Source organism: Somniosus microcephalus, chromosome 31, assembly GCF_052327205.1.
Source record: "Somniosus microcephalus isolate GS21.2 chromosome 31, FLI_Smic_1.0, whole genome shotgun sequence".
Taxonomy (NCBI): domain Eukaryota; kingdom Metazoa; phylum Chordata; class Chondrichthyes; order Squaliformes; family Somniosidae; genus Somniosus; species Somniosus microcephalus.
In genome coordinates, this window is record NC_141017.1 from 37,034,754 (window position 1) to 37,060,720 (window position 25,967).

The 25,967-nt window shown below is 44.5% G+C and overlaps 1 protein-coding gene across 1 annotated transcript in view; it reads right to left on the minus strand.

Annotated features, from left to right (window-relative positions):
- Positions 1–25,967, minus strand: part of LOC147097756 (voltage-dependent P/Q-type calcium channel subunit alpha-1A-like) — a 728,667-nt gene that overhangs the window by 225,880 nt on the left and 476,820 nt on the right. The window contains exons 17-20 of the mRNA XM_085971842.1: positions 22,282–22,354; positions 21,635–21,752; positions 18,953–19,020; positions 18,307–18,413 (exon numbers count right to left, since the gene is read on the minus strand). Of these exons, the coding sequence (XP_085827968.1) occupies positions 18,307–18,413; positions 18,953–19,020; positions 21,635–21,752; positions 22,282–22,354 (366 nt within the window). The remainder of the gene's footprint in view (positions 1–18,306; positions 18,414–18,952; positions 19,021–21,634; positions 21,753–22,281; positions 22,355–25,967) is intronic.

The window sequence follows — 25,967 nt, forward strand, 5'->3', positions numbered from 1 at the left end:
GATGAATTTTCCTCGTAGCTTGGATTACCCTTTGGGTTGAAAATTAATTTCAACTCCCACTCTCATTTTGCTCATTTTCTACTTGTGGCCCCCTACAGTGAGCAATATGCCTTTATTAATCGCCTTCATATTCTTGAAAACTTAAATTGGGCAAACCCAACCTCCTTAACCTTCCCTTATAACTCTAATTCCTTATAAACGGAATCATCTGTTGCTCTGAATAGCTATTATAAAATTTTTTGGGGGGGTAGAGTTACTGTTTTGGATGCAATCGGGGCGTAAATTGCGCTTAAAATTGCACGACTTTTCCGTAGTGATGGTTATGGTTTAAGTTTCCGCTCAAACTCATTTGCATAGTCACAAACATAAAAATCTTCCATGAGCCAACAGAATCGGTAGAGCCCCAGAACATAACTGACTGATCATTAAAAAAAACAAACAATATTCAAGTAAAAATATTCTTTGATATATTTGAGTGCAGCTTGAAAATGGGTTTATCACAAAAAAAAGCTTTTTTAATGGCCCAGTAATTCCGGGCACAACGCGTGAGTACGGACGGGGTACTCACGCGTGTGCCCGGAGGAATTGCCGGTTTTCAGCATGCACAGCGCATGCGCTGAAAACCGGCATTTCCTGTCCTCTGACCCAAGGGTTTAAGAGGCAGAACGCGCGCGACTGCACAGGCAGCGCGTGCGCAGTGAAATTCCTTTTTTTTTTTCAGCGTTGCGCGCGTGTAAAGGCCTCCGGTCTTTACGCGTGGAAAAACCAGACGTAAGTATTTGTTTTTCAGGTAAGTGGACTTTTAGTACAATGTAGAATTTTTTTTCCACAGGTTTGTTATTTTTAAAGAATTTACAGTAAGGTAAGTTTAGTTTTAGACCCTACTTTTAAAAAATTTATTTTTTTCAAAAAATTGATTAATTGTTTAAAACATTTTTAAAAACTTATTTATAGTTAATATAATCAGTGGGATGTTTTTTTAAAATTTTATTTAAAGTTAAAGTTGTGTTTTGGCAGCCCATACTTTTCATGAGTTTGAAAGCTCTTACTGTCAAACTCATGAATGAGTTTCCCCTCCCCTGATTGGCTGCACAGTGCTCACCTGATCCCAGCTGGCACATCGCACTAACTACGCCGCTGGATCAGGTAAGCACAGCGCGCCGACAGCTGAACTGGGCCAGTGACAGGAAATGCAAGCAGGCCCGAGCTTCAGATGTCGGCGCGCAGGGTGAGTGCACATCGGGGGCTTGCACGCGCGGCAAGCCCCCGATCCTAATTTCAGGGCCAATACCTGTCAGCAACGTTCCCTGTAATTTTTTTTTAACGGGCTGCGTGACCCATTCAAAAAACCGCGCCAGTGAGTCATCTGTGTTGTGTGGCTGCACAGCTTAAAGGGAACATTGCCGACGAGTGACCCGGTCTTAAATTTTAAAAAATGACTTCGAAAAACTGTACAGAACCATTTACTAGTTTAATTACTGTATCCTAGTCAGTTTCTTAGTAAATTAAATATTTATTAATAGTTAAAAACTTTTAAAAGATGCCTATTGGTGCCCTACCACCTAAAAAAAGCTTAATTTTAGGGGCCTCTTCAAAGGCCCGCAAACGGGCGCAATTAGCGGAGACTCGCCGCGGTGATTAATTCGATATGGGGGGTGTGGCCAGTTTTGTGGGCGGGGCCAGCTTCCAGCGCAATGTTTTTTAAACCAGCGCAAAAGATCGGGGAATCACGATTTGCGCTGGACATAACTTGCGCTTGAAATTCCTCGATCTGGTTCCGCCGATTTTGGGCAAATTGCATTGGAGCGGAAACTCTTCCCAATAATGTCCTGTCGGAAGAGCAGACTTTGACTCTGTCAAGTTAACACATTCATATTATAACTGGAGTCAATGCATTAATTGTGACCAACATACAGAAATTGTAGCGGTGACTCCTTTTAGAGTAATATTTTTGAACTATTTGACTTCAGCTATAGAATAAATAAAAGTCAATCCAAATCAAGTTTGTATAAAGTAAGGCTTGATTCCCTACATGGGACTTTCTCAAAATCCCACACAAGGGTGCTTAGGAAACTATTAGCGAAGTAACTGTTAACTAATATCCTGTATGAGGCAAAGATTACACAAAGTAATTTTTATTCATTCTCACGATGTGGGTATTGCTGCCATGGCCAGCATTTATTGCCCTTGCCCTAGTTGCCCTGGTGGCTGGCTAGGCCATTTCACAGGGCAGTTAGGAGTTAGCCATGTTGGTGTGGGACTGGAGTCACATAGAGGACGGATGGGGTAAGGACGGCAGATTTCCTTCCCTAAACAACATCAGTGAAGTAGTTGGGTTTTTACGACAAACACTTTAAAACATTACATACTTCTTTTGTCTGTGTCTCCTTTCCTTTGACGTTGGATCCTTCTCAACTCTTTTTTTTTGCATCGTGTGCCATGAGTGGATTGAGCATGACAGCTCCTACTTTGCTTCTCCGCCCCATCTGGATTCTCGCTTTCTCCACCTCTTTTCCCATCCGATCCAACATTAATGTGCCTCAATATTAATCTCGGAAGTGTGATATTTTCTTTTCTCAGTTTAGCGCTAATTAGTACTGAATTTTGGGCAGTTTACGTCTGTGTCCTTGCACCCAATAGGAAATAGATTAAAGATGAATTCTTATTAACCAGAACTGAGAGGTTATACCTATCAGGAAAGACTGAACAGGCTGGGGCTCTTTTCTCTTGAAAAGAGAAGATTGAGGGGTGACCCAATAGAGGTCTTTAAGATTATGAAAGGATTTGATAGGGTAGACGTAAAATATGTTTTCCCTTGTGGGTGAGACCAGAACTAGGGGCCATAAATATAAGATAGTCACTAATAAATCCAATAGGTAATTCAGGGGAAACTTCTTTACCTAGAGAGTCATTAGATTGTGGAACTCGCTACCACAGCGGGTGGTTGAGGTGAATAGTATAGATGCATTTAAGGGGAAGCTAGATAAACACATGAGGGAGAAAGGAATAGAATGATATGTTGATAGGGTGAGCTGAAGAGGGGTGGGAGGAGGCTCGTGTGGAGCATAAACACTGTCTTGGGCCTGTTGGGCCGAATGGCCTGTTTCTGTGCTTTAAATACTATGTAAACTAATTTCACTTGGGTCTCTTACAGTCACCAGAGAGGGGAGGCTTTCTTCCCATTGGTTTAGCCTGGAATTGAATCCAAGTTCAAGAAGTGAAAGGAAATTCTTCTAACTCACTGCACGTCCTGGGGTGGGGCGGGGGGGGGGGGGGCGGCGGAGGGCTGGTATCCTGGAATCTCAGAAATGGCCAATAATAATGGAAACACCAAAAGCCGCATTGCCTTCAGGGAGACATTCACCAATATATTTCAGTTATGCGATTTAGCTAAGCTTCGAACTGAACCATGAAAAGAAGCAATAAACCACAAAACTGTGATGAACAAAAGAGAGAAAAGAGAAGATGCAGCAGAGGTTGTTTCCGCACTCAGTGCCGTATCTGCTTACCAGAGTGCAAATGAAATCCAGTGCATTCCATGCAGCATGCAATCAGTTAAATGTACAGAGTTCAACATGAGCTGCTTTGCAAGGCAGGAACCGGAAGAGTATAGTCAATGTTTTTTTTCCCTTTATTTGGTCCCCCCCTTTCTACTTTCCTTCATTTGTGCATTGATGTTCACTAATGGGAGAGTGACTGAGCTATCCTAGCACATGGATCAACCAGAAGGCTAGATCATTGACCAACAGCAAGATCATATCGCTGCATCCAAATGGATTGGTTATCCATTTTTGGTGAACTTAGTTTATTGTGCTCATCAAGTAATAGATGGGAATAGAACACATTCATAGTTCAGGAACCCAGTGTCAGCACCATGGACCTACGGGTTAGATAATGCATGGTTAGGTTCAGAGTAAAGATGCTGACGTAAGAAAACTACTAGGCACTTGGTCTAAGTATTAAACAAAACTTTAATCAACTGTTTTTCAACATGGAGATCTAGTTGTGTCCTTCACTAGTTCCTGCTAAAGAATGTCCTGAGCAAGCTGGGCCCATGCCTGAGATTTATACTCTCCCTGGACAGCGCCACCAGCAGGCTGCCCAGTATCATTTCATAAGTCATTCCCACATGAATGGCAAGATTCATGTCAGATGCCTGTGCTCAATCACAAATGATATGCCTTACCTCTAACCGCAGAGGGAAGAGACAAGCCTGGGGCAGTACTTAATACATTAGCAGAGGAATGGGAAAGTCAGCAAATCTACCCCATGCTCATTATTGAACACGGGCTGGGAGCATGCTGCAGGATGAGAAGCAGTTCTCCATCATTCGCCTATTGGAGGTGAAATACTTCTCTACGACAGGACATTCTACCTAAGAGTGTCGCTAAGACAATTGCTCATCACAAGTGTAGTTGGCAGGTAGAACATCAGGAATCACAATAACTCAGTCTGTGTGTGGTGGTGGTTAGGGGGGGGGGGGGGGGTGGCGGGGCTGGTCTGAAGAACAACTCCACTGCAAAACAAAAGCCCCGAACCATTCTTGCTTTGAAATCTGACTGGCGCCATCCATTAGCCAGAGACATGACTCCATTTCCACCTGCAAAGTCAACCAGTGAGAAATTAAAATTCAAGTAATGAAATAGAACAGATGAAAAATAATGGAGCAACAAAATAAAAAGGAAAGATTAAAAAGTAATTTCATGCACCACGACTGCAAAGAAGTCCAAACACAGAAGCGGTTCACACAATTGTGCTGCACAATCAGCAAAAGTGGTTTCATGAATACAACAGCTTGCAGCATTTTGGTGTGAAGACAGAATATTGGAGATAGTTCAATTGAAAATCTATCCACACTATAATGGATAGCAGGGAGAGAGTTACATGGAACTCAGTGAATTACACAGGGTGAGACTATCCATTGCAAGAGCAAAGCTCAAGGTGCGGTTGCAGTCTCCTTGCGATCTGTTCTTCTACGGAAATAATATACTGACTGATTATTTTATATAATTTAGTTTCTTTTGTTCTTTTCTATTCCAGGGAGACTGGGACCACGCCAGTTACAACCAGCTATCTTAGCACAGACCAGAGATCAAACACAGTACGACACCAGGCATTTTACAGTCTAGCTCAAGTAGAACAAGGGAACAGACAATCATAAATGTATAAAAATGGTACATAACCTTGCTACTGCCTGCTCACAACCAATTTGCAGTTGAGTCCAGTATATATATATCACAGCTCTTGTGGAAAGTTTACTGCTAGTTTAAACCATTGTGATTTTTAAAAAATGTAACTTTAATACATTTTCATTTTTTCAATGGGTAACCACCAGCATTGTACTCCATCAGTGGACCATCCATCAAGGTATATTTGTAAAACAAAATAAAGAAAATGAAAATCTGTAAGATCAAACGTCTACACGTTACATTGGAAGAACCAAGAAAGCGCTACATTCCATCTATTGTCAATTTCCTGAATGTATCGATTGTGTGTGACACCATGCAAAGGATCTTATATATCAACATGAGATATGCTGGAAGTTGTAATGATGCAGACATACTTTGAAATTTGTCTCTCTCTGACCTCTTTAAATCCATGGCTTTATTTGTTGTAGATGGACTGCAGCCAGAAGCACGGCTCTATAGCCTTAAAACTTCCATGATTGTCCAGATAGTGTTTTTTAGTTATCGTCCTCAGCTCACTATGATGTTGCCAACCTACACTTTGCATCTACTCTGCACAGATATAGTGGCAATGATGCCTGGCCTTGTCTCCAGGACGACAGGCAGCAGTGATGAATGGAGCCGAATGATGAGGCAGTACAATCCTTAAAATAGAGTTTGGTCACCTACCACCCCATTAATGCTGATGTTCCCACCAATGCCACCTTGTGTGGGGTCCTGAGAAGGGCAGCAAGAACTCCGCCTGTTTCAGGCGGGAGGCTACGTGTAACAAGCACATTAGGGTCCTTTGACATACAGGATCCCGACTGTAATTTTGAGGTATAAAGGGGTGGAGCATGTGCCTCCGCCTATTTGTACCAATGCTGAACGACTTAACCTGCAGTCCATAAAGGGGTGGTTGAAGACAACTCAAAAAACATCTCAAAGATACTTTTCACTTTTAATTTTGTGGGGCCAAGAGTAGCGAAAGTGCTCTTGCCCACTGCTGGCCCACGTCAGAAATCCCCCCACCACCTCCCAGGTTCCAACTGTCGGCCAGTTCCATGTCAGAGCCAGCAGATTTCCTGCCCTCCTCAACCGGTGACCTGCCTTGGAGCACTAGTTTGGCATCCGCAGCTCATCGGCTGCACGCCAATCACACCTGGACCTCAAAATGGCTCAGGCCTCACACCAATAACAATAGGCGGGCTGTGGGCACGCTCTTCCCACCAACCGCCCCAACGACTTCAGCGAATGAGTGAACGTCTTTTGCTTCCAACAGTGGCTATGCTAACAAGAAAGCTGTTCTTATCCTATATAACTTTCAGTCCCCTCCCTAACCGGATATAATGGCCCAGGACTTGCGGTCAGCGGTGAAGCAAAGACGTTCGCCCCTGGCCCCAAAGTAAGCTTCCCACAAAGATCTCACGATCTCTGTGGTGAGAAGTTCAGGTTTTCCGACGCGTAATTCAAATCAACAGGGTGTAGTGGAAATCCCCGAGCACAAGCTGCTGTGACGTCAACAAGCTGTCTAAGCAGCCAATCAAAACGCAGAATTCTCACAGACAGCGAACCAGGAAATGGGTAAACTCTTAAAATTCTATCTTTTTAAAAATGTTAGAGAGAGCAAAGCAAAGATTGGGGCTCTCACATGGGGAAAGGCAAACCTGAAAAAAAGTTACATTTTTTAAAAAAGTTTCTTAAAAATTTTAATTTTTCTTAAAATGGATAAATTTGACACAGCACAAAATTAAAATTAGTTTTTCAGGCCCATAACCTTTGTTGAGCAGTCAATACGCAGTTAAAACCCCAGTTAAATCTAATCCCTTTGGGTCTAACTTTTAACGGGGTGTTTAACAGCGGTATTACTGCAGAGGAGACAAAGTTTTCATCCGTTTCCCTGATTTGAGAGATTTTACTGATTGCTGGCTCTGGGGTGGGGGCGGGGGGGCACAGCACAGCCTGTGGAGGAGCAGCGAATTACAGACTGCACCTTCAGGATTTCCGAGTTAGGATGCGCGTTGGGCTTCAAAGGCAAAATGACAGCAAACGCTGCCAGTTCGTCATCAGGACCGCAAATTCCGGGCCAATATTTAAAAATATTTTTATTTGTTTATGGGATGTGGGCATCGCTGGCAAGGCCAGCATTTATTGCCCATCCCAAATTGCCCTTGAGAAGGTGGTGGTGAGCCGCCTTCTTGAACCGCTGCAGTTCGTGTGTGAATATTCTTCCAGCTTATTTTAAAAGTGTTAATTAATTGATATAAAGTGACATAAAGCTTTTGCTGAGGACACATTCCCATGGTCCGGGGGATGGAGAACGTCCATCTCATCTCAAATCTCATTAATGTTGCACTTGTGTCCTCTAGGTTCGTACCCACAGTTCATTTCTTTCAATAGTTAAAACAACCTGGATCAATTGTTCTCTCAATCGCCTTTCTCCAAATCAATTCAGTTCAGTTTGTGAGCATCTCTTTATAACTTACAGCCCCAAATCCTGTCCTGTTGACAAAAATCAAATGATCCTTGGTCTGATTAAACTCGAGGCTCTGCCTAAATTGTTACGACAATGTCTGAACCAGCCTCACCCTATGGAACTCAGCTACTGGTTCCATATCAATTACATGTCCATCTCACACCATGAACCACAGTTATTGACAAATCAAGCAGACAATGAATATATATATAGTATATGAACACAAATGAATCGAATGAACACAAAATATGTACAAATTAAAATAAGGAAATGTTAACTCAATCACGACTAAATGCACCATTTGGTGTAATTCCCATTGCAGACACTGGTGCCAGGATCATGGCAGGTGATAACTATTCTGCTGCTCTGCATAGTGGATGTGAGCAGTTGCTGGTGGATTCACGATGGGAATAGGCAGTGGTTGAATTAAGCTTCACCAATGCAGACAACGGGGATGTTAGGTTTAAAGGTAATGGGCACTTCAAGCCGAATAATATACTGCGTTCATTGTTATAGAACCATACAGCGCATTAATCAGAGTAATTGGTTTGAATTAGATTATCAGGAACGTCCGACATTACTTCTGTGTGTAATGACCCTCATATCCAGGTCTAATGAGTGACACGGGGTGTTGCACCCGTTGTGTGAGAATCACAATTTCCCTCTCTACGCCCTCTCCCCCAACACATGCTGTGTCCTTCCTCAAATGTGCCCAGAATACATATTTTCAGTCATACAATTTATCCCAAATAGTAATCTCAAGTACGTCAATCAACAACATCTGAACACAAAGGTTACACAGGTGGGGCTCGTTCCTGCCCATAGAACCCAGGAGTGAATTTTGATCATCTCATAAATTGAGCCTGTGCAGTTAAAAAAAAGAGACAACTGCATCTTTTCTTGGATTCCGTTGGAGTCCACATCAACTCCTGGTTGCTGTTTTCATATATTCATGCTCTCCCCTTGGAGAAGTGTGTGAAGTAGTGGAAGATTTCACGGGCTGGTTAAATGTTTGACCGGCCGCGACGTGAACGCTCCTTCCGTAGCTGTAACCATCTTTATCCCAGTCGATGGGGGATGGTTAGTCCGATACGGAGGGAGGGTTTTATGGGCTCCCCCAACCCATACAATGGGGGTCACCCACACCCACCGGACGCGAGTATCCCGCTGGGTGTCGATCCAGAATTCAGAGCCGGAGCTCAGGTTCCCACTCACCGGGATTGTCTGGAACGGGGTTTGAACCTTCTGCCTTAGGGGCGGGAATGCTCACTCACTTGGGAGAGTGTCCCAAGAGAAAAAAAATCGGGGTATTAAAAAAATTATGCGTTTTTTTCCCCATTTTCTTTTGATTAGTTGTACAAATATTGGAGATGGGGGGAAAAAAGGCTGTTTGACCGAGAGTCAAGAATCATCCAATCGGGGAACAGAGTCTGTTCACTTTCCAATTGACCGTGGGAAGGCGGGGTGCCGCGAGGGTGGATGGGTCAAGCAACCAATGGTGGGAGCGTGGGGCGGGGCGGGATGGTTGGAGGCCGGAGGTCATGCGATGAAATCTCCAGGAATACATCCAATCAGAGTTGGCAATCCGAACTGAAACTGACCCAAACTCATTTCACAGCCTGTGGGCAGGGCATTCTGGGCTGAATTCAAGTCCAGAGGTTACAAACCAATGAGCTAATCCACTGCCCTGCCTCGTCCATACTATTGTACATTTAACCTGCAAAGATCAACATAAGTTGTGCGAAATAACAACAGAAAATGCTGGAAAAACTCAGCAGGCCAGGCAACATCCGTGGAGAGAAATTAGAGTTGACGTTTCGGGTCGAAACCCTTTTTGATGTTGCAATCCTTATGCATTTTACACCAAAATAACTACAAATAAAACACGCATTACATAAAATTTGCTGTATAAATACCACTGGTACATAAAACATAGCTTTATTCTTTAAAAGCAAAATATTTGTCATATTGGTTTATAACTATTTTCAAAGTTTCAAGAAACATGAAGGTGGGACTTATATAGACCAGATTTGACAGCATTAGGCACATCTCAGCATTGCCTGAAGGTATGCTATACATAATATATTTAAAAATTATTTTACAAAAGGGATCCATCCCTGGTACGAGTTATTTGGCCGTTCTGGGGGTAGACTCTAGTTTCATTTATAACCTGCACTGCATGAGTACTTACATTTGAGTGCAGGCATCATTGTAGTACACTGAGGTCCTAGGGGAAGGGGGTCTTACCCTCTCTGTACTGTTCAGACATGTGGAAAAAGTGTCAAAGTTCAGAAGAATGCTCTTTGTTACCAAACACCAGATGAAGTGCACACATTCCGGGATTCTTTATTCATGGCTGTCCTGGTTACTTTTGGTTTTCAAACTTTCGGAAAATTTTACTTAAATTAAATCAACATTGCCTCTTGGGAAAAAAAAGTCGTTAACTTTGGCCAATGATATTCAAGAATATCAAATTGCCTTCAAGGTTTGAGTATTGGATTCTAGGGTGTGGGGACAAGTGGAACATTTATTAGAACCAATTAAACTTTAGGTGGAGCCGATTATGTGATGTGCATTTGATGACATCATCACTATGATAATATAAATTAATTGGCACCATTTAAAGTGTTTTTTTTTTACACTGGTTCTGTAATATATGGTGTCACTGAATGCTATGGGTTCATGCCCATGATTCCCCCTACCTATCCCCGAGTTTCCCAAACTCCATCGTGTTGCTGTGCAGAGACCAGACCAGGGCTCTCAGCACAGGGAGGGGAAAATCGCTCCCTCTCCGCCCCCCCTAGTTACATTTCCATACCTCCCAGCAACAAGTCTTAAGGCAACACAGACAGACACTGAGGCCTGTTAGCAGCTCACCCATTAGCACTCTCAGCCGCAGATGACACTTGTCACACAGAAACCCAAGAACAGAGAAAGCGTGAAAATACCGTGCGGAAAGAGTCTAAAACTCTTCAAGCCCAGTCTTGGACAAAAGCATTGGAAGTCATGCATTTTCTTCAGTTCAGCAAAGACATCCTCCAGCATCTTGCAACTTAGAAAATAATTTCACTTTTAGATTTTATTCATCAGGCTTCTATATAGGAGAACGATGGAGGGAAAATCAGAAGAGTCTGCCAGGCCACACCCGAGTGGACACAATGGAGCATTACTGGAGCGGCCTGTTAAGCACAGAGGGTCTAGGTAGGTCACAAAGAGGGCAAAATGCCCTAAAATATAAGAGCAATTAAAATTTAATGCTATAATAATTCAACAAAAAGGGGTTGTGCTAATTGCGGCTGGTATTTTCATGTTTCCTTGATTTGAACCGAGCAAAGAAACAAGACTGAAAAGCAAAATTATTGAGATTTTTCCTCTCATTTAAGTAATGAAAGTCTTTTTTCCAAAATGTTCAAAAAATCCAATACTCTAACCATTCAATATTATGTCATAATTGTGATGTTGACCTAGCATTTCCAAAATGTGGAGCTAAATTTGAAGCCTCCTCCAGCCATGAGGCTACTCGGGCCAGGATTGCCACGTAGCCAGGCCAGGAGAGTCAGGTGTACCTTAAGATAGCTCATCATATAAAAATACACAATTAAAAAAAAATCACAAACATTAATCAGCAAATTGCTACACACAATGGTATGTTCTGAAGGAATGGCAGTTCTGTGATGACTGAAAGAAATAAAGTCATGTATAAAAAGATGTGATGGAGTTGTTCAGAGCTGGCCCGGCTCAAAGTGCAGCACCACCCGTGACAAGACAACTGGTGCCAAATTAGGTTTTAGAACATAAGAATTAGGAGCAGGAGGAGGCCAACCGGCCCCTCGAGCCTGCTCCCCCATTCAATTAGATCATGGCTGATCGACCTCAACTCCACTTTCCCGCCCAATCTCCATATCCCTTGATTCCCCTAGAGTCCAAAAATCTATCGATCTCAGCCTTGAATATACTCAAAGACTCAGCATCCACAGTGGGGTAGAGAATTCTAAAGATTCACAACCCTCTGAGTGAAGAAATTCCTCCTCATCTCAGTCTTAAATGGCCGACCCCTTATCCTGAGACTGTGCCCCCTAGTTCTAGACTCTCCAGCCAGGGGCAACAACCTCTCGGCATCTACCCTGTCAATCCCCCTCAGAATCTTTTATCTTTTTAAAATTTCCCCACACTTTCCTCCCCTTGCCTCCTGGATGTGCCAACCCTTGTTCATGCGTGAGCCTAGATAGGTTGTCAGGCTACTTAATCATAGAGAGAGCATCTCGGCCCAAGCCCAAGTCCGATCCTGTCCTCACCCGATACCCACACAGACACACACTCTCCAGCAGAAGTGAGGTCCGGTTTCAGCCATTCAGGTTTTCCAAAAGCAATTTCATAAATGATGAGGAATTAAAAAAAGTAATTTTATGGACTAGAAATATCTGTTGTTGATAATAGCATTTCTATGGCATTATTCTGTCCATCATTTTAAAACAGATGTTAACTTGGTAATGTCACACAAATGCATTAAGGATTTGTACGGTACTATCAAGGTATGAATTAGTATTCATCCTTTGATGCTTTGTATTTCTCCAGTTCTATTTTTTGATATTCATTGCTGGGACTTTGCAAGGAAAGCTGGAAAAATGTCATGCTAGTTCAGGATAACAAGCTGCCAAACATTCCAATTATTTCTTCCCTGCTAGTCCGAGGACATTGACGCGTGATGGGATAACATTCCAACCCCTGGATCCTAAACTTCATGTGTGAGCCTACACAGTGCATGTCCACAAGGTATTTCATCATTCTGGGCAGCACAGTTGAGCCTGATTCTGTCTTACCTAATGCCCACACACAAACACCTTGTAGCAGACAATGCTGTCTGGTGATCAAGAGCAGGAACTACAGCGGATTCTCTTCTCTCCTTGACCCAGGGACAGTGTTCCCCCATCTGAGATAGCAATAGCAAACAAAGACCATTTGAACATTTTTCACCCCTATTTACTTCACCTCTCCTGATGGCAGAGCCCTCTGGTAGCTCACTTAAGTGGCTATGCTTCATAGAACGGCCTTCAGGGTCAAATACTGAAGGCAAAAACTTTGGAATTATTTAAGAGGAAGTCAAATACTGTGATGGAGGACCAGATTTTTTATGGATCAGTCTAACAAAGAGCAGCACAGAGACAATGGACCAAATAGCCTCCTTCTGTGCTATAAACCTCTACAGTTCTATGAGCTAGATAGGCCAAATGGCCTCTTATTTGTATTTACCTTGCTCAGAGAGGAGAGGGAATAACTGAGTAACTGGGGAAAACAATCTATAAACCTTTATAAGATGAATTAATACACACCAAATCATTATGGTATCACCTATCATTAAGACCCAATCTGTGATAATATTTCAAAATATCTTCTTGTTTCAAACAGTTTAATTGTACGTTTAATGTTGATGACTTTGACTTAACAAATAAAACTGTCTTAATTACAGTGTGAATGTAACCATTACAAAATCTTTACTTGCAATGTTATTGTGATCTTATTTAAAGAATATTTATTAACTTCATATTTACTTGGGTCTAATTGATCTCCCGTGGGACTGCGTACAGGAAGTCTGGGCTCTGGAGCATGGTGCTGGTGTCTAGCTGCTAAAATGGAACTATATTTAACCTGGCCTGTACCTTTAAGACTACTTCGCAGGTACTTCCTGGGGGGGGGGGGGAAGTGGTCTAAAGAGGCACAGCAAGAGGCTAATTGCTGAAGGAACATTGTGCGCATCCTCAGCTGCTGTCCCTGGACAGAGGCCAGGTTATGAAAGTGAGAAAAACCAGTAGGAAATAACGTGAGGGTCGAGAACCAGAGGACACACAGATTTAAGGTGATTGGCAGAAGATCCAAAGACGACATGAGGGAAAACTTTTTTTTTCACTCAGTAAGTGATTAGGATCTGGATTGCACTGCCTGAGAGGGTGGTGGATGCAGATTCAATCACGGCTTTAAAAAAGGGAGTTGGGTAAGTACCTGAAGGAAACAAATTTGCAGGGCTCCGGGGAAAGAGCGGGGTGTGGGACTAGCTGAAGTGCTCTTGCAGAGGGCCAGCACGGGCTCGATGGGCCGAATGGCCTCCTTCTGTGCCGTAACCATTCTATGATTCTATAACTTTTTTTTTAATACTTTGACATTTTGAAGCATGTCTTCTGCAGTATGATGAATGCGCACAGACGCAAGACTTTTATATATAATTGTTAGATACAATTTAAGTTATTTTCCTTTTATCTATTTCATGAACTTCGTGCTCTTCAAGGCAAGTGACAATGCTGAGTGGAAGACTTTCCCAGTTCCTGCACCAGATATCAGTTCTAATGCGAGTTAACTATAGAGTAATGCTCCCTCAACTCTACCCTAAGTCCTACCTTGAGCCAGCAACTGTCACTGTATCAGTGCTATTTTTGCATTTCCTATTCTCTGAGTGAACTTGCCAATTAGTGCCAAATTAGAGGTTGTTTTCTGTCCATTAGGAATTGGATTAAGACTTCCCAAACTCAATTCATGCAAGACCCTTACAGTAAGAAGAGACGGGAGACTTTCCGAGACCCATCTGTCAGAGCTGGATTTGAAGCCAAATCCCAGAAGTGAAAGGGCAGCATCTAACCCCAACCCCACCCAGGCTAGTTAGTATTTTCATGCTTAGATTAAGAAATTCTTGGTTTGAAATAAATATTATCACGCTCTTCCCAAGAGTCTGGCTTTCTCCCAGCTTATTTTCCCCCTCTGCCCCTTTCTGTTTTTTGCACCCTGCCCCCCCAGCTGCGCCCAGTGACTGTCAGCCAGTGCATGAGTGTAGCCTGGTGATGGCTCTCTCTCTAAGCGATTTTTTTCAAAGAAGACATTTTTTTCTCCAATTTTCTTCACCTGAAGATGCTGACACTTGCTGGGGCACAGTTCCTGGCAGCCCCCTGGTACCTCATCCAATCAACCATTCTTATTTCGTGAACTCAGACAGCAAATATTCAACCACGGAGACTGGGCTGCCCTCACAATCAACGTCCACACACTTTCCAATAGCAATCACTGGATAGCAATTAGCAGTAGGAATCCCGTCTGGTTTCTTCACTCTCCCTTACCATGGAGGCACTCGGGCCAGTTGTAGCACCCTTGTTATCACCTGACAGAGATCAGCTGGGTCACCATAAATCGAGGATCAAATCTGGGGCCTTCTATATAACTCTATCATATCGGGCGGTGCACATCCCTACTAAGACATCGGGGGAGCTCTGATCAATTACTTACCAGAGAGAAATTCATTTTTACTTTGGAAAGAAATGTTTGCTCAGTAAATAACCAGTAGCATGAGGGATGACCATCTCACATTAACAAAAAGAAAAAAAATGTTTTTTGTTAACGATTTGCGGTATTTAGATTCAAAATTAAGCGAAGGAAATGCACGATGAACATGTTGGTCTGAATTAAACAACAAACATACAGAATTTACACATTGGACATGTCAAGGTGTATCTGACATAGCTGGTATACGCAGGCTAGAAGTTGCTGGTGGTATTAGCAGACAGACACTTTGTGTACTCATCCCAAGTTCTGCTGTCTGCTATTTTACACTATCCTGCTTTGAGGGATGAATTTGCCAGTTTCCTGATCACTAAGCCCAACGTAGAATTACCATCTGACCGCTTACTGTTCTGACTGTTGCTGTACGTATTTTTTTTGTCCTCTTCTGCAGCCCTCCTCTCCTTAGCGTTCATTTTTTCTGGTTAGATGGTCAAGCGCCATCTTTTTGGAAGAGTTGACGATGAAAGATGATCTCAGGGAAGTACTTTCTGCGCAAAGTACTCGGTCCCATCTCTTACCGAAAAGTATAGGTTCCTTACTTGTAATAAAAGAACACTGATTGTCTGGCTTAATTGAAGCCAGTTATTTCACCCTCCGTCTCCTACCCAACAGTTCTGGTGAAGGGAGTGACATGCCTTGTCTTAGAGCTTCTCCATTCATTGCATTGGGGAGTGGAACCTTGGACCAGCCTGGGAGTGATTTTAAAAATTGATTTATTCATTCACAGGATGTGGGCGTCGCCGGCAAGGCTATTGCCCATCCCTAATTGTCCATGAGAAGGTGGTGGTCAGCCGCCTTCTTGAACCGCTGCAGTCCATCGTAGCAGTTTTGTTTTTGATACAAGAGTGGCTTGCTAGTGGCCATTTCAGAGCACAGTTAAGAGTCAACCACATTGCTGTGGGTCTGGAGTCACATATATGGAGGGTTTCCTTCCCTAAAGGACCTTAGTGAACCAGTTGGGTTTTTACATCAATCCAGTAGTTTCATTACTGATACTAGCTTTTTATTGAATTTAAATTCCCCAACTACTGTGGTGGGATTTAAACTCACGTCTCTGGGTCATTAGTCCAGGCCTCTAGATTACTAGTCCAGTAACATAACCACTATGCTACCGATTTACAAAAGGTAAATCGTGCTTGACTAATCTGGAATTTTTTGAGGATGTAACTGGTAAAATAGATAAGGGAGAACCAGTGGATGTGGTGTATTTGGACTTTCAGAAGGCTTTCGATAAGGTCCCGCATAAGAGATTAGCGTGTAAAGTTAAGGCACATGGGATTGGGGACAAGGTATTGACTTGGATAGAGAACTGGTTGGCAGACAGAAAGCAAAGAGTTGGAATAAACAAGTCTTTTTCCGAGTGGCAGGCAGTGACTAGTGGGGTATCGTAGGGATCGGTCCTTGGACCCCAGCTATTCACAATATATATTAATGATCTAGACAAGGGAACTAGATGTAATATCTCCAAATTTGCAGATGACACAAAGCTGGGTGGGCGTGTGTACTGTGAGGAGGATGCCGAGAAACTACAGTATGATTTGGACAGGTTGGGTGATTGGGCAGAAGCATGGCAGATGCAATATAACATGGATAAATGTGAGGTTATCCACTTTGGTGGCAAAAACAGGAAGGCAGATTATTATCTCAATGGCAATAGATTAGGAGAAGGGGAAGTGCAACGAGACCTGGGTGTCCTTGTGCACCAGTCGCTGAAGGTAAGCATGCAGGTGCAGCAGGCGGTTAAGAAGGCAAATGGTATGTTGGCCTTCGTAGCGAGAGGGTTTGAGTACAGGAGCAAGGATGTCTTGCTGCAGTTGTACAGGGCCTTGGTGAGACCACATCTTGAGTATTGTGTGCAGTTTTGGTCGCCTTATCTGAGGAAGGATGTTCTTGCCATGGAAGGAGTTCAGCGAAGATTCACCAGGCTGATACCTGGGATGGCAGGAATGACGTATGAGGAGAGATTGTGTCGATTGGGCTTGTACTTGCTGGAGTTTAGAAGAATGAGAGGGGATCTCATTGAAACTTATAAAATTCTGACAGGACTGGACAGACTAGATGCAGGAAGGATGTTCCCGATGGTCGGGGAGTCCAGAACCAGGGGTCACAGTCTAAGGATAAGGGGTAGGCCATTTAGGACAGAAATGAGGAGGAATTCTTCACCCAGAGAGTGGTGAACCTGTGGAATTCTCTACCACAGAAGGCAGTAGAGGCCAATACACTAAATATATTCAAGAAGGAGTTGGATTTATTTCTTAAGGCTAAAGGGATCAAGGGATATGGGGAGAAAGCAGGGACCGGGCACTGAATTTGGATGATCAGCCATGATCGCATTGAATGGCGGAGCAGGCTCGAGGGGCCGAATGGCCTACTCCTGCTCCTATCTTCTATGTTTCTATGTACTCACCGGGCCACCTAACCAATGACTACTGCTTTTCTGGTGTTGTCCCAGCCCTAGTAAAATGAATGGAGCTGCTTTAGGAGACAAGCAGTCACTGAAGTGGTCCTGGAGAGAAGGAGGCCAAAATGGACACTCTCCAAGAAGGAAGGAATTAAATGTTATTTTAATACTAGTTAAATATACATTTATTACTATATTTCCCAGCTAGAGATAGGAGTGATACTTAAAACAACAGGTACTCTCTTCCTGATCTCTTTTTCTCTCTTTAATTTAGTTATATCCCATAACGATTGCCAAATGAGTGAGGGTTTCTAGGTGGAATTCAGCCCCACATTTACATTCCAATGGAAGTGGGGCTGTAGAGAATAGCTGGACTCACTTCACATAGCATGCAGCTGTCAGAACAAGAGATGGATCTGAACCAAGATTCCAACAAAGCAGGAAATGTATCATTCTGATCTCATGTTTGAATTGAATTCCCTTATCCTGTTTTTTCCATTCCCCTGGCCAAGGTGCCAGACAGTTGACATGTTCCCATGTAATGTCAATATCAATTATATTCCTACACCAAGGGAGGTAAGTTGGGATTTTGGGGTGCTAGCCCCTGATTTCTCCCCTTACCTGATCGACAGGATTGGAGCCCCACCGTGAGGTCACAACAACTGCAATGTTCTACTAGACCATGGAATAGCAAGCTGGCACACAACATTAGGGCACCGTGCCACCTTACAAATCAGTGACTTGTCCACAGTTTTCCCAAAATGGCTTACCAAATGGCATATTCAATTAAAGTTTCAAAACAATTACAGAGAAAACAGCTATTCTGGCAATGTGCGACTTTATTTTTTTAATGTTCAGCACTTCGGCTCTAAGATCATATTAAATCCAAGTCATTTGGCACCAAGATATCACGTAACATTATCTATTAAACAAGCTCCACTTACGCAGCTATCGACAGGTTGGCTGCCGACAATGGGCTCACTTCTGCTACCTCCTTGGCTTTCTGCAGTGCCAGCTTCTGATTGGCTGCTTCCTCCTCTTCTTGTTCATCCTATTGTGACACATTGAGAGCTTCTGTGAGAAACTTAAACAGATCGACAAGAAAGTAATCGTGCGAATGCTGTAATATTGCTGCATACTGTATTAACTGTTACCACCTAAAGCAATGCCGTGTACTAAATGCTACAAACTGTGGACGAGCAGCATACCTTTTGAACTCTGGGTTTGATTCCAACCCACACTGTTGGATGAACGCCTTTCGCTCTCGTAGCTCTAAGCGCTAATGTGAAATGAGCCTGGTCCAGTCTCAGTGCAGGTCCCAGTGGAAATAGATGCGCAGCACAAAACTTCCAAAGCAGGAAGTGTCACACTGGTGCATATGGGTGCTCTTCCAAGGCGGGAGCTGAAGCACACTGGTTGGTGCAAAGTAAAAGGAACTTTACGCCGCAGCTGACCTGGGACTACATGACGTTCCCACTGGCTGTCATAAATGGAAGGTGTTCCATCCCCAGCACGAATATTCCTTTGCCTTCACGAGCACAATATTTTTTACCAAATAAAACATTAAGTGGCATAACTATTTTATTTTACCTTTGTAAGTTCTTGTGCATTGGCAAGGTTGTCCACAGCGATGGCCAAGAATACGTTCAGCAGAGTGTCTGGTTGACAAAATGAAGGTAATACCAGGGATAAAACGTACAGAAAAATACTCTAAAGAGATCAAATACTAGGTTTCCACTCACTTACAACAGGCTGGAGAAAAGAAATTGGAAGCTATGAAGAGTCTTTTTGTTGAGGCTGAACCAGACTATTTGCAACTTTGGTGTCATAGTTGACACTGAAATGAGCTTCCGACCACATATCCGTGTCATAACTATATTTCCAACTCCGTAACATCGTTCGACTCTGCCCCTGACTCAGCTCATCTGTTGCTGAAACCCTCAACCATGCCTTTGTTACCTCTAGACTTGACTATTCCAACGCAATCCTGGCTGGCCTCCCACATTCTACCCTACGTAAACTTGAGGTCATCCAAAACTCGGCTGCCCGTGTCCTAACTTGCACCAAGTCCCGTTCGCCCATTGCCCCTGTGCTTGCTAACCTACATTGGCTCCTGGTTAAGCAACACCTCAATTTTAAAATTCTCATCCTTGTTTTCAAATCCCTCCATGGCCTCGCTCCCTCCCTATCTCTGTAATCTCCTCCAGCCCCACAAACCCCCCCGAGATATCTGCGCTCCTCTAATTCTGGCCTCTTGAGCATCCCTGATTTTAATCGCTCCACCATTGGCGGCTGTGCCTTCAGCTGCCTGGGCCCTAAGCTCTGGAATTCCCTCCCTAAACGCCTCTGCCTCTCTCTCCTCCTTTAAGACGCTCCTTAAAACCAACCTCTTTGACCAAGCTTTTGTTCACCTGCCCCAATATCTCCTAATGTGGCTCAGTGTCAATTTTTTTTTCTAACGCTCCTGTGAAGCTTATTGGGACATTTTACTACATTAAAGGCGCTATATAAATACAAGTTGTTGTTGTTATTATAATTAGGGGCCTATGAAAAGAAGGGGGAGACTGTCAGGTCCTTTAATGCTCACCCTATTAATTCAATGATAAACTTTGTGCAGTGTCTCCTCCTGAAATGGTCTGGGAAACACTCCCCTGACTCCTTACACCAATCAAGTGGGTTTCAGGAGACCATGATGCATCACTAGGCAAACTTAACTCGCCCCCTTCCTCAATATGCTTCAGTGCCCCCCTCCTGCAGAACTTATCAAGGTCCTTCTTAAAGAGTTGTAAAGAACCCACAGGAACTGGTGCTCTACACATCAGGGGTATAATAAAATGATGGCTCTACTCGGTCCATAATTCTGGCAGGTAGGGTGGTGTGAGTCTGTGTGCTAATTTCAATGCCATGGAGTGGTTTCCATTCTGAGCCAAGCACAGCAGAGAGGTACTGAGCAGGAACTGCAGCAAATCCTAGTGGTGAAGGGAAACCCACATCTAAGTGGCCCCCAGACCTCCAAGAAGCAGTTTGCAAGGATGCCGACAGAAGGCGACACAGCTACTTTCTTGGCTGCAAGGCATCAGGCCAGGCAGGTGAAAGAAAGGGAATTTAAACAAAATAAAGAGGGATGGAAACTCAAACCCAAAATATACCACTGTTAAAATGTTAAAAATCCACGTACGGGAAACTTTCTGGTATCCGGCACTGACGGGGCCGAGTTGGTGCCGTCCCATCAAAACTGCCGTATAAACCAGCGCTAATGTTAAAACATACGGAGATGAACCCTGTTGCTTAGCAACAGCTTCAAAACAGTCGGCCGCAGCTTAAAAGCGTCTCTGTAGCTAAGCAACAGCTTCAGCTAGACGCTTGGGAGTCACGACTGGAAAAAAAAAGCAGCGAGAAGTAAAAAAACTTATAGGAAACAGCTCCTGAATTTTGCCGGTAGATAGAGCTTTCCGGACATTTAACCTCCGGTTAAACGAAAGTTTCCTGTAATATATGAGAGTGCTGCGGCAGTGTCACATTATTAACTCGCACCATCATGGACCTGCCCTTCTGTGGAGAGGGGCCAAGCAGAGGCCAGGCACGTTCCCAGAGGAGGGGGGGGGGGCTGCATTCTGGGCCATTCAGACCACCTCCTAGCTGCTGATTTCAGAATGCCTTGGTATAAGAATCAGCTCGACCCTTTGGGCCATGGACGCTAAATAACACAGGACAACCCGTTGGAGAAAGAGGACATCTCAGATTTTTTGTCCTCAAGATAAAATGGAGCAAAAAAATCTGTTGGTCTAACCTCCATTGATTACACAGAATAAACTTTGTAAGGACCGTGGGGGTGGGGCGGCGGGGATTGGGCAATGTATCTTTTGATCTCTTAACAGATCAGTTCTGAAGCACAAATTTTGGACACCTACCTCAGAAAGGTGTTACTGGCCCTGAAGAAAGTCCAACAATAATTCTTCAGGATGACACCTGGGATGGAGAGCTGAGGATGGTAAGGGATGATCTGATTGAGGTATTTAACATAACGATAAGATAGATAGGGAACAACTCTTTCCTCTAGTTAAGGAAATTCAGAACAAGGGGTCTGGAGGGAAAAATAACAGAATTCCCACTGGGAATGTGGTGTATGCCATGAAATGTGCAGCATGTGAGAGTGCCACTGGGGTCATTATAACGTGCTCTAACTATCAGGCTGTGTCCATGCTCCTGGTGGGGCTGGGCCAGAAAACTACATGGATTGTTCCAAGTTCATGCTTGAAATAACAAGGATACAGTTCCCAAAGAGAGTCAGAACAATGAAATAGACCGAGGAGATCATCCCTCTGTTAACTCCGCCCTGGGATTCTATCCCATCATACATCACAACATTCCAATCTTCACCAGTCAGAATCTAGAAGGAAATAAACGTGACAATCACCTACTCGGAATGTATTTCTGTTTCCCGCAGCCCCTTGTATGAGCAAGAAAGTAAAGACTTGGCGGTCTCAGTTTGTAGACCCCCAGACTGGTGAGGGCAGCATGCTAGGGGCCTATTTCAAACTCCCAACTGCACGCCAGCCATCAAACTCTCATAGCATTCTGGAGAGATGAAGCTGGATAATAATACAGTACTCCTTTTCTTAATCGATGCACCTTCGTAGGCGACAGGCCCGAAAAGCAAAATCTACACAATTTAGGTTGAACACGAGGTCACTTTAGTTGCCTGCACAGCAGTAATTCATTGTGTGAAGTGCTGTGAGACATCTTGACATAAAGGCTTTATAGAAATATACTGCACATTATTATTAATTTTCAAAGATCTAAATCTACATTTTTTTTTACCCAAGATTAATGAGAGTTGGTGGGATTTCCACAGCCCTGGACAATTTACTTCTTTCTACCTGATTGAGTGCGGCCAGTGTTTTACCATCACGTCTTACCTGAAATACAGTCATTATTGCTGCAGGGAAGGTGTCAAAGTTGGTGGAGGGTGTGCCAGTCTCAAAATTAAATCTGTAACATTTAAAAAGAGGGAACTTAAAAGCAAAACTAGGTTTTTCTTTTTAGTTTATTTAAAAACAAATTATGTTTTCTTTCCAATTGTCTCCCCTCTCCTTTCCTGAAGGCACTGATCCCCTACCTGCCAGTTGCAGGACACTAACAGCCCTTCAGTACCTTACCCAAGTGGCCATTAGGAACATAGGAACAGGAGGCTGCCCCTCGAGCCTGCTCTGCCATTCAATGAGATCATGGCTGATCTGCGACCTAACTCCATATACCCGCATTTGGCCCATATCCCTTAATATCTTTGGCTAACAGAAAGCTATCAATCTCCGATTTAAAATTAACAATTGTCGCAGCATCAACTGTCATTTGCGGAAGAGAGTTCCAAACTTCTATCTTCTTCTTCTTCTTCTTCTTAGGCAGTCCCTCGGAACCGAGGATGACTTGCTTCCACACTAAAAATGAGTTCTCAGGTGACTGATGAGTCCAATGCGGGACCTACAGTCTCTGTCACAGGTGGGGCAGACGGTGGTTGAAGGGGCGGGTGGGTGGGGTGCTTGGGTTGACGTGCACTCCTTCCGCTGTTTTCCCTTGGCTTCCACATGCTCCCGGCGAAGAGACTCAAGGTATTCGGCGCCTTCCCGGATGCTTCTCCTCCACTTTGTGCGGTCTTGGGCCAGGAATTCCCAGGTGTCGGTGTGGGTGTTGCACTTTTTCAAGGAGACTTTGAGGGTGTCCTTGAAGTGTTTCCTCTGTCCACCTGGGGCTCTCTTGCTGTGTCGGAGCTCCGAGTAGAGCGCTTGGTCTGGGAGTCTCGTATTGGGCATGCGGACAATGTGGCCCGTATCGGAGCTAATCGAGTGTGGTCAAAGCTTCGATGCTAGGGATGTTGGCCTGAGCGAGAACACTGACGTTGGTGCGCTTATCCTGCCAATGGATTTGCAGGTCTTGCAGAGGCAGTGTTGGTGATACCTCTCCAGTGCTTTGAGGTGCCTGCTGTACATGGTCCATGTCTCTGAAGCATACAGGAGGGCGGGTATCACTACTGCTCTGTAGACCATGAGCTTGGTGCTTGTTTTGAGGTCCTGGTCTTCAAACACTCTCTTCCTCAGGCGACCGAGGGCTGCACCGGCACACTGAAGGCGGTGCTGGACTTCGTCATCGACGTCTGCCCTTGTTGACAGTAGGCTCCCAAGGTATGGAAAGTGGTCCACGTTGTCCAAGGCCTCGTCGTGGATTTTGATAATCGGGAAGCAGTACTGTGTGGTGGGGGCAGGTTGGTAGAGGACCTTTGTCTTACGGATGTTTCGTGTAAGGCCCATGCTCTTGTACGCTTTGGTGAAGGTGTTGACGATGGTTTGGAGTTCGACCTCAGAGTGTGCGCAGACGCAAGCGTCGTCTGCATACTGTAATTCGATGACAGAGGATGGGACGACCTTGGATCTGGACTGGAGGCGACGGAGGTTGAACAGTTTCCTGTTTGTTCTGTAGATTAGCTCCATTCCAACGGGGAGCTTACTGAGGGTGAGATGGAGCATTGCAGCCAGGAAGATCGAGAAGAGCGTTGGTGCGATGACAGTCTTGCTTGACCCCGGTCCGTACGTGAATTGGGTCTGTGGTGGATCCATTGGTCAGGATCACGGCTTGCATGTCGTCGTGAAGCAGGTGGAGGATGGTGACAAACTTTTGAGGGCAGCCGAATTTGAGGACACTCCATAATCCCTCATGGTTGACCGTGTCGAAGGCCTTTGTGAGGTCAAAGAAGGCCATATACAGCGGTTGGTGCTGTTCCCTGCATTTCTCTTGTAGTTGACACGCGGTGAAGATCATGTCCATTGTGCCCCTTAGTGGGCGGAATCCGCATTGCGACTCTGGGAGGAGCTCTTCAGCCACTGGGAGAAGGCGATTGAGGAGGATTCTTGCGATGATTTTCCCTGTGGCAGACAGCAGGGAGACTCCTCTGTAATTACCGCAATCGGACTTGTCACCTTTCTTGAAGATGGTCACGATTACGACATCTCTGAGATCCCCTGGCATGCTCTCCTCCTTCCAAATAAGAGAAATGAGTTCATGTATTCGCGCCAATAGTGCTTCTCCGCCATGTTTTAGTGCCTCGGCGGGGATTCCATCTGCTCCTGAGTCCTTGTTGTTCTTCAGTTGTCGGATGGCCTTTTCAACCTCATGCCGGGCTGGGGTTGTGCTGAGGTGGTGGCGGGTAGCATGCTGCGGGATGGAGTTGAGGACACTCGCGTCGAAGACAGAGTCTCGGTTAAGGAGATCTTCGAAGTGCTCCTTCCAGCGGGCACTGACTGCCTCTCTATCCTTGATGAGTACCTCTCCGTTCTTGGCCCACAGTGGGGTAGGACCTTGGGTGCTTGGGCTTAAGTGGTCTTGACTGCGCTAAAGAATCCACGCACGTTGTGGTTGTCAGCTAGCTGCTGGATCTCCTGCGCTTTCTCCATCCACCATCTGTTCTTTAGGTCACGAGTTTTTTGCTGGACCTCAGCCTTCAAGCATCTGTAGAGCTGCTTTCTTGCTCTCGAGTTGTGTTGCTGTTTCCAGATCAGGAATGCCTTGCGCTTGCGACTTATTAGCTCCTGGATCTCCTGGTCGTTCTCGTCGAACCAGTCTTGATGTTTCCTGGTCGAGTGACCGAGCGTCTCTTCACAGGTGCTGATTATCCAAACTTCTACCACCCTTTGAGTGTAGAAGTGATTCCTAATTTCATTCCTAAAAGGCCTGGCTCTAATTTTTAGTCTGTGCCCCCTTGTCCTAGAATCCCCAACCAGCAGAAATATCTACCCTATCAGTTCCCCTTAATATCTTGAAAACTTCGATCAGATCACCCCTTAACCTTCTAAATTCTAGGGAATACAACCCTAATTTGTGTAATCGCTCCTCGTGACTTAACCCTTGAACATAACACATTCTTTATACTTGAGCCTAAACAGTGAAAGTCTATTCAACAGTGGGGCAGGGCAGGGCAGGTATCACAAAGCAAAGTAGATTGGGCCTATACTGTCTGGAGTTTAGAAGAATGAGAGGTGACCTCATTGAAACATAAGAATCTGAGGGGGATTGACAGGGTAGATGCTGAGAGGTTGTTCCCCTGGCTGGAGAGTCTAGAACTAGGGGTCACAGTCTCAGGATAAGGGGTTGGCCATTTAAGACTGAGATGAGGAGGACTTTCTTCATTCAGAGGGTTGTGAATCTTTGGAATTCTCTACCTCAAAGGGCTGTGGATGCTTAATCGTTGAGTATATTCAAGGCTGAGATGAATAGATTTTTGGACTCTTGGGGAATCAAGGGATATGGGGATCGTGCAGGAAAGTGGAGTTGAGGTCGAAGATCAGCAATGATCTTATTGAATGGCGGAGCAGGCTCGAGGGGCCGTATGGCCTACCCCTGCTCCTATTTCTTATGTTGTTACCTGACCCTGTCCTTCCTGCATACACACCTTCCAGCTGAGGTCACTGAATAGAGATGGACTTTTCCCTGCACGAGGATCTGGGGCTTGGAGAACAAACGTGGCATCCCAGGTGTTGCCCCTGCTGAGATCATAGAATCATAGAGTGGTTACAGCACGGCAGAAGGCCATTCGGCCCGTCAAGCCCGTGCCGGC